The sequence below is a fragment of the Pelophylax lessonae genome (assembly GCF_965119305.1).
Source record: "Pelophylax lessonae genome assembly, chromosome: 10".
In the NCBI taxonomy this organism is placed as follows: Eukaryota; Metazoa; Chordata; class Amphibia; order Anura; family Ranidae; genus Pelophylax; species Pelophylax lessonae.
In genome coordinates this window covers 75,327,913-75,336,810 of record NC_138777.1, presented here as the reverse complement: position 1 = coordinate 75,336,810, position 8,898 = coordinate 75,327,913, and the positions used below count along the sequence as shown (strand labels likewise).

At 41.2% G+C, this 8,898-nt stretch overlaps 1 protein-coding gene across 1 annotated transcript; it reads left to right on the top strand.

The window, feature by feature from the left end:
• Window positions 1-287: 287 nt before the first annotated feature.
• IFITM5 (interferon induced transmembrane protein 5) lies at window positions 288-8,445 on the top strand. Its single transcript, XM_082269842.1, has 2 exons — window positions 288-533; window positions 8,129-8,445. Exons 1-2 carry the CDS (start codon window positions 348-350, stop codon window positions 8,351-8,353), a joined length of 411 nt encoding a protein of 136 aa, XP_082125968.1. The 5' UTR covers window positions 288-347; the 3' UTR covers window positions 8,354-8,445.
• Window positions 8,446-8,898: the final 453 nt, after the last annotated feature.

Sequence of the window (8,898 nt, the reverse complement as noted above, 5' to 3'; positions counted from 1 at the left end):
TATGTCACATAACTGTTTTATGAACAAGCTATAAAGGTGGTAAAATCTAGCTTAGGCAGGCCCAGCAAACATACAAAATGTACATCCAAGAGGCAACCACAATGACTATGTACAGAAAGGGACCCTGTAATACAAGAAAGGAGGGGACAGGCCCGGTCTGCAGAGAGCTTTATAAAGAGGGCACATGTGACAATCTGCCTCTTCCCAGACATCTTTCAGGAACTTCTAACCTCCTTTCTGACTTTCTATAATCTAGTGTATCTGACGGTCTGCTCAGATAGCTACATTTCTTGTCATTGATCTCATATACTTTTGTTTCCTAGTCTTTCCTCATCTTCTTCACCATTATGGACACCTCTTACCCCCGTGAAGATATATTTGCGCCAAACCAAAATAAGCCAGCTAATTCTCACACTGTTGTCAATCTAGGGGCCCCCCCAGTTCCCAGGGACCACCTCTTGTGGTCTGTGTGTAACACTGTGTACCTCAACCTCTTCTGTCTTGGATTCATGGCGTTGGTCTACTCAGTCAAGGTAAGGAAAGGGAAGAAAAAAAAAATATTTATTTTAATGTTTAATGCATCAGCACAGAAATTATACAGACAAGTCATAGCCTTTTGTGAATGTTTTTGACGCTTTTTTGCTCCTTTTTTTTCTTTTCAATTGTTTAGCCACTTCAGTACAGGGCACTTTCACCCCTTCCTGCCCTGACTAATTTTCAGCTTCTAGCACTGTCACACTTTGAATGACAATTGCACTGTCATGCTACACTCTACCCATAATACATTTTTATAATTTTTTCCACATAAATAGAGCTTTCTTTTGGTGGTATTTGTTTACCAGTGTTTTTTTTTATTTTTTTGCTTACCAAATTTAAAAATAGACAGATTTTTGAAAAAAAAAAAAAGTTTTTCTATGTTTCTGTTATAGAATTTTGTAAATAAGTACATTTTCTCCTTCACTGATAGGCACTGATGAGGCAGCACTGATAATGTTGGCATTGATGGGTACTGATGAAGAGGCACTAAAATGCAGCACTGATAGGCAGCTCTGATGGGCACTGATAGGCAACAATGATGGGCACTGATAGACCGCACTGATAGACGCTGATAGGGGGCACTAATGGGCAATGATGCGCCCTGATAGGCAGCACTGATGGGCACTAATGGGCAATGATGTGCCCTGATAGGCAGCACTGATGGGCACTAATGGGCAATGATGGGCACTGATAGGCAGCACTGACAGCCATTACTGATGGGCACTAATTGGCATCTGTGATGGGCACAGACAGGCATTACTGATGGGCACTGATTTGCATTTGGTATGGGAAATGATTGACATCTGTGATGGCCACTGATTGGCATATGATGGGCACTGATTGGCATCTGGGGTGGGCACCTCTGATGGCCGGTGGGTTGATAATTAGTGTGCTGATTATTAGCGTAGACCCCCCCCTGTCAGGAGAGCCACTGATCTGCTCTCTTCTACTCGCACCTTGTCAGCGTGAACTAAGGAAAGCCGATTACTGGCACTTCATAGTTACCAATGTAATCAGCTGTGATTGGACACAGTTGATCACGTGATTCACGTGGCCTTATGCTGGACGGGAAGGGGTTAATATTTATACTTTTGTTAGAGAGGAGCTAAAAACAGAAGGGAGTTGAATTACAAAAAGACAAAGGACTAGGGTAGGGTTGATTTACTAAAGGAGTAGAAGCTGCTCACTTATCAAAGTGAATGTTAGTAAAGGTAAAGCTGTGTTCACTTTGATTACCCAATCATGTGCTAGCAAAAATTCTGTTCCCTAAATTTCTTTCACACCATTGGGTTATTCAGCCCAACATTTCCTTTGCTAAGGAAATGGCTTCATTTATCGTAAGAAATTGATTCCCATAGATTTTATGCAATATGCCATCCCCCCTAGAAAGATGAACCTTCTAATGGCGCTAAAGTGGTTGTAAACCTCTTACATGAAATATCAACAAAGCATATCCTTCTATAGTGTGTACTTGTCTCAATCCAGAGCACTAAGTGCCATTTCTGTCTGCTACTTTATTCCTCTGCTATTGGCAGTCTCTTCTAACAAGTTTTCCTGACACCAAGAGGTAAAAAGGAGGTCCTTCTCTCCAATCAGCTCTCACTGAGCACTGCAGAGTTTAGTTTTAGCTCCCTTTCCCCCTGCTTTCTGAAAGCTCATAAAAGCTGTTTAAATTCTGCACTTTGAATGGAGGTAGAAAAGAGAAGACAGCAGATAAACAGGTACAGCTTATGCAGGAGGATTTGTTTCATCTCTAAATTATCTGAAGCCAGTCACTTTACTTGATATATGTAAGGGTTTACAACTACTTTAACACAATGGGGGGTGATTTACTAAAGGAGTAGAAGCTGTTTGTTTTATAAAATTTGTGTTTGATTTGTATAGCGTAGGTTGACTTTGGCAAGTTTAGTGAATAAAGTGAAGCTCTTCACTTTGAACACCCGATCACATCTTACCAAAAATCGTTTTTCTTTTACTTTTCTTGCACGTGACTAGGTGTTCAAACACAACTTTACCTTATTCCCAAACAACTACTTGGCAATGTCAATATTCAATTTGCTAGGTGAACATCATCTACGCCCCTAATTAAATTGACCCCAATACATAACCTTTACAAATAATAAAAAAAAAAAAAAAAAAAGAAAACAACCCTGTTCTACTGCAGTATTGCATTTATTGCAATTAATAAATGATTACCTGTTGACATACATTAGAGCTTGGGTCTCATTCACTTGTTTGGTTTCCTTCAGTTTTCTCATATTTTATATGATTTGCTAATAGTCATTTTTAGAGCCACAAATAATAGTTATATAATTATTTTCCTTATTAATGCACACAACCCAATCTCGTTACATAGTTACATAGTCAGGTTGAAAAAAGACACAAGTCCATCACGCTCAACCAAAAAAAAAAAAATGCATGATGCTATATGCCCGGGGTCCTCAATAGGCGGACTCCGGGCCGCCTCCGGACCCACACGGATTAAAATCTGGACCGCCGAAGCGGTCTGCTTCCTTCTGTCTCAGCGGGGGACAGAATGGAGAGGATCGGGAGGATCGGACTGGCTGTGTTTAGCGCTGCATGATTACAAAAAGCCGAGTACAAGTTCTTCTGCGGCGGAGAGGATGTCCTACAAAGTCCCGCCTCCTGGGCCGGCTGTTACCTATGATAGACAGAACACTGGTGACGTCTATCATAGGAGCCAGTGTCCAGGAGGCGGGACTTTGTAGGACATCCTCTCCGTCGGGTAAGAAGAACTTGTACTCGGCTTTTTGTAATCATGCAGCGCTAAACACAGCCACTCCGATCCTCTCAATTCTAACCCCCCCCCCCGCTGATGACAGAAGGAAGCAGACCTCGGCGGTCCAGATTAATGGGGGCACGCACACTGGTCACTGCATTATTGGGGGCACAAACACTTTTCACTCTGCATTATTGGGGGCACGCACACTGGTCACTGCATTATTGGGGGCACAAACACTGGTCACTGCATTATTGGGGGCACAAACACTGGTCACTCTGCATTATTGGGGGCACGCACACTGGTCACTGCATTATTGGGGGCACACACACTGGTCACTGCATTATTGGGGGCACACACACTGGTCACTGCATTATTGGGGGCACACACACTGGTCACTCTGCATTATTGAGGGCACACACACTGGTCACTCTGCATTATTGGGGGTACACACACTGGTCACTCTGCATTATTGAGGGCACACACACTGGTCACTCTGCATTATTGGGGGTACACACACTGGTCACTCTGCATTATTGAGGGCACACACACTGGTCACTCTGCATTAATGGGGGCACACACACGGTTGCTCTGCATTAATGGGGGCACGCACATGGTCACTCTGCATTAATGGGGGCACGCACATGGTCACTCTGCATTAATGGGGGCACGCACATGGTCGCTCTGCATTAATGGGGACACGCTCTGCATTAATAGGGGCACACACATGGTCGCTCTGCATTAATGGGGGCACACACATGGTCGCTCTGCATTAATGGGGACACCCTCTGCATTAATGGGGGCACACACATGGTCGCTCTGCATTAATGGGGGCACGCACATGGTCGCTCTGCATTAATGGGGACACGCTCTGCATTAATGGGGGCACACACATGGTCGTTCTGCATTAATGGGGGCACACACATGGTCACTCTGCATTAATGGGGGCACGCACATGGTCGCTCTGCATTAATAGGGGCACGCACATGGTCACTCTGCATTAATGGGGGCATGCACACTGGTTGCTTTTCATTAATGGGGGCACGCACAATGGTCGCTCTGCATTGGATGGGGGCAAGTTTTGGGGAATGCCTTTTTTTGTTGTTGGCGTTCTGTATTTGGAATTTGACGGTCACTTTTCCGGACCTCGGACTGAATGGAAAATTTGTAAGTGGACCTTTCAAGTTTACATTTGAGTACCCCTGCTATATGCTGTAGAATTTCAAACGTAGCAAAATAGATGTGCTATTGAATATAACTTACCAGGAAATTGGAAAATGAATACTATATACTACTGTATAACACAGATTTTATATTATTCAGTATCATTTACAATGGTGCCTGCTGTGCCAGCTGTCCAGAAATTACTTATTGAAGGAAATTATGTATTTAGAGCTCCAGAAAGGATATTTGTTTTGTCCAAACAATAAAGCAGATGAATCTTGAGAATATCATCAAAAGGAATTTAGAATCTTTTAAAGTTTACGTTAAAATTATTCCACCTATGAGATCAATACATTTTTTATTGAGTAATATGTAAACTTTGTGTAATTTGTAATATTTGTACCATGAACAAGCCATTTTTAGGCTTTTTTCCTTCTGTTTTCACCTGGTAATCTGGCCAGTAACACACCTCCTGTATTAGGGTGCCTCCACTCTGGATGAAGGAGCACAGGGGACACCTTTGGATAGCACCATTGTCAGTCTGGTGGGAGGGGGATGTTAGAGGTACTAGCAGATAAAGATACATTAAAAACAATTATAGCTAACCACCAGCTTGCACTTTTTAAGCATAGCAAACAATTGTGTTCCTTTTGGGATAAAGGTCTTACACAAATAAATAAAATTTGATCATTGTATGCTCCATGTCAGTGGCAAATGGTTAGTCTCAACCCAGTAACAGCTACATCTGCAGGACAGCTTGCACTGTTGAAAAGCAACAGACTTAAGCTGTATAAACACTATAAAACGTTTGTTGGTAGATTTCCTTTGGATTTACCATCAACTATGTAGTGCAAGGGCCTGCCAGATTGCATACAAATGAAAAGTGTTTAGGTCTGACCTCATATTATATGGTTTTCTTAAGTCTAAAGCCCTGTACACACGTACCGATTGTCGGCCGAACGATCGGCCGTCTTTTGTCCAGGGCTGTCGTGTCTGTTGAAAACTGCAAAAGACTGCACACGAATTTTGTCGGCCAACAACAGCCGACTGCAGAAGTGATGTCATGTGATGGTTAACTTTCCTTGTCTTTTTTTTCTTTTCTGAGCATGCCCAGTCTTGCTAATCTGCTGTCTGTCGGCCGAAATCTGTACTGACTGGCGAACAATCGGCCATTCTGGTGACGGCCAACAACTATTTTAAAGTCTGCACGACAGATTCTGTTCGGCCGAAAATGCGCTGTCGGCTGTCGGAAGCATCGTACTAACAAGCCTACAATCGGCCGATCGGTCGGCGGCCGAATATTTACGGCCGACGATCAGTACGTGTGTACGGGGCTTAGTCTCAATCCTGTAACAGCTACATCTGCAGGACAGCTTGCTCTGTTGAAAAGCAACAGACTGAAGCTGTATAAACACTATACAACTTTTGTTGTTAGATTTCCTTTAGATTTTCCTTCAACTATGTAGTGCAAGGGCCTGCCTGATTGCATACAAATGAAAAGTGTTTAGGTCTGACCTCATATTATATGGTTTTCTTAAGTCTAAAAGGAAAAAAAATCTAAAGAAAATTGTATATTGTGTATCCAGCTTTAAAGTGGGAAGCACATTATACAACTTTTGTTGTTCGATTTCCTTTAGATTTTCCTTCAACTATGTGATGCAAGGGCCTGCCTGACTGCATACAAATTGAAAGTGTTTAGGTTTGACCTCATATTATATGGTTTTGGTAAATCTAAAGGAAAAAATCTAAAGAATATTGTATGGTGTGTTGCTAGCTTTACTGGCAGGATCCCCAGGTGAAAGAAAGAAAGCCTAAAAAAGAAAACTAATGCAGCCATCACATCTAAAGCTGGATACACACTATGCAACTTTTGTTGTTTGATTTCCTTTAGATTTACCTTCAACTATCCCGGATTGCATACAATTTGAAAGTGTTTAGGTTTAACCTCATATTATATGGTTTTGGTAAATTTGAAGGGAAAAAAAATCGAAAGACAATTGTATTTTGTGTATCCAGTTTAAGAATTGGTAGGCTGCAATATAAGAAATGTTTGCTTTTAGGTTTAATACATTTTTAAGAAATATATATATATATATATTTTTTTTTTTTTGCTTCAATAATCCAACCCGTGTTCCATAACTGTACAAGCTACAAATGTATTATGGGCACACAGAAAAAATAAACATGGACATTTTAGTAATAACAGACTGACAATGTGCTCCACTGAAATAGAACAGCCCTTAATTACAGGGCTGGTTTATGCTCTGCTTTGTGTCTCTGCTGCTTTGTGGCAATGTGTTTATTTAACCCAACAATTTGCTGTCTTCTGCTATAGAAGATTCCTCAGTTTTCCGGACACCTGACCAGTCACAACTGCCACTTTACAGAAATAGAGCTTAAGATTTCACTGGGTCTCCAGGATCCAGTGGAGGAAGATTTACATCACTGTCATGTAATATGACAGGCACTACTTTAACAGTGATTGGGTAAAAATTAGAAAGAATACTGAGCACCACAGTCAAATACATGAAATACGTAGAATAAATTAAGTGTCATCTTTTCTAATAAGTGACTATGTCCGTTTTCATCCGATCCGACCCGCTGGACGGATGGCGAACGTATCGCCATCTATCTGTTTTAGGCGGATCTCATCCGATCAGATGACAGATGGGTGTCAGCGGACACATCTCCGCTAACATCCGCCTCTCCATAGGGGAGAATGGGTGGCCCGATCAGGTCCCCCTGAAAAACAGACAGGCAGACCTAATCGGTCTGATCGTGTCAAAGGGGCCTTACACATTTATTTTTGTTTGGCACGGTATATATATATATCATTTTTCATAGCGCAGTTTTTTTGGAATTAACATGGTATAGGTTTGTATGACTGTGTTTTCTATACTGTTTTTTGGTTTTTATTGGTTGAGCCGGATGGACTTGTGTCCTTTTTTTCATCTTGACTTACTATGTAAGTGTCCATTCACACCACCACGACTTGTCAGGCGACTTGTCAGCCTGACAAGTCGTGGTCCGTCGCTGTCCATTGTGTGCTACAGGAACCGTTCTAATAGGAGCGACACAAGTCGCTCTAGCTTAGAAAAAGGTTCCTGGAGCGACTTGCATAGACATTCATTATATGAAGTCCGTGCAAGTCGCGCCGAAGTCGCGGTGCGCGCGACTTCACAGGTCGCCCCCGAAGTCGTGCCGCAGTAGTGTGAACCGGCACTATCTGTAATGTCTGCCTTCATTTTGTAGAGTGGTGCACAAACTGTCGGGGCTATATAATTTCTGTATAATAATATTAATAATACATTTAGGAACAATGTACAGTAAAGCATAATACCCAGTTAGAAATCCCCTTTATATTTGACACGTGGCTACGAATGAAAGGCATTACACTGGTAATTCATCTATGTATAACTTATTTATATAGCCTGACCTAAGTATTCATCTCATCTGAATAGAAACAAGAATACTGATCTTTATGGAATTTTCACTTTGCAAAGTAAATGTTTCTCTTAGCTTAGTAAATATGAGAAGCTAAGGGAAAATTCAACTTGCAAAGAATACCCAATTTTCACATGGCAAGTCACACCGGTGTGAACGAGGGCTTAACAAAAAGTAAGAGAAATGCTGTATTATGTAATTTGTCATTTTGCAAGGTGTAATGCCATTCTTATCTCTTTATAGGCACGAGATCAGAAGGTACAAGGAGATGAACAGGCTGCCCGCATCTTTGGCAGGAAAGCACGCTGCTACAATATTCTGGCCACTATATGGAATATCACCCTGCCTGCTTTGCTGCTGGCTCTATTCATCACAGGCATTGTGCACCTATCACAGGTTGTAAACGCTTCCATTGACCTCTTCCACCTTCGAGACTACGTGAGCGGTACAGAAGAGGACAACAAGTAATCCAAAATCCATTATGTGATCATTAAATCAGATGGGCAATAACTGTGTGTACTTTGAGAAAACAATATATATATATATATATATATATATATATATATATATATATATAGATGTTAATAATACCAAACAATTCACGTTACTGACCAGTCACACAGCCACCATGAACAGTCTGATGGAAATCCTAGCATGCAGAAAGTCCACGTAACATACAAAGAGAAGAGAAGACTTGACCATCACCATGTAAAATACGGGAAGATAATCTCTTTTGTAGAAAAAAATATGCATTATTCATCTTCAGAGAATTCTTTTTACAATGGATTTTGGGGAAATTACATTGACACATGTTGAAAGAAACTAAAACCAGAAGATTGATTGTTTTGCCTTGTTTTGTGCTCATTGATATAAAATAGATGTTTTGATCAATACAACAGAAAACAGATCCATCAGAATGAGAGAAAAGTAAAAGGTGTGCTATATCCCAAAGAATCCTGATATTGAAAAATAAATTGAAGGCTATGTATTACAGATGTTTTTTCAGATTGTAA

Excerpts from the sequence above, each read along its gene's own strand:
- IFITM5 (XM_082269842.1), top strand. The coding sequence starts at position 348 with ATGGACACCTCTTACCCCCGTGAAGATATATTTGCGCCAAACCAAAAT. Across the intron at positions 534-8,128 it reads CGTTGGTCTACTCAGTCAAG|GCACGAGATCAGAAGGTACA; the intron begins GTAAGGAAAGGG and ends ATCTCTTTATAG.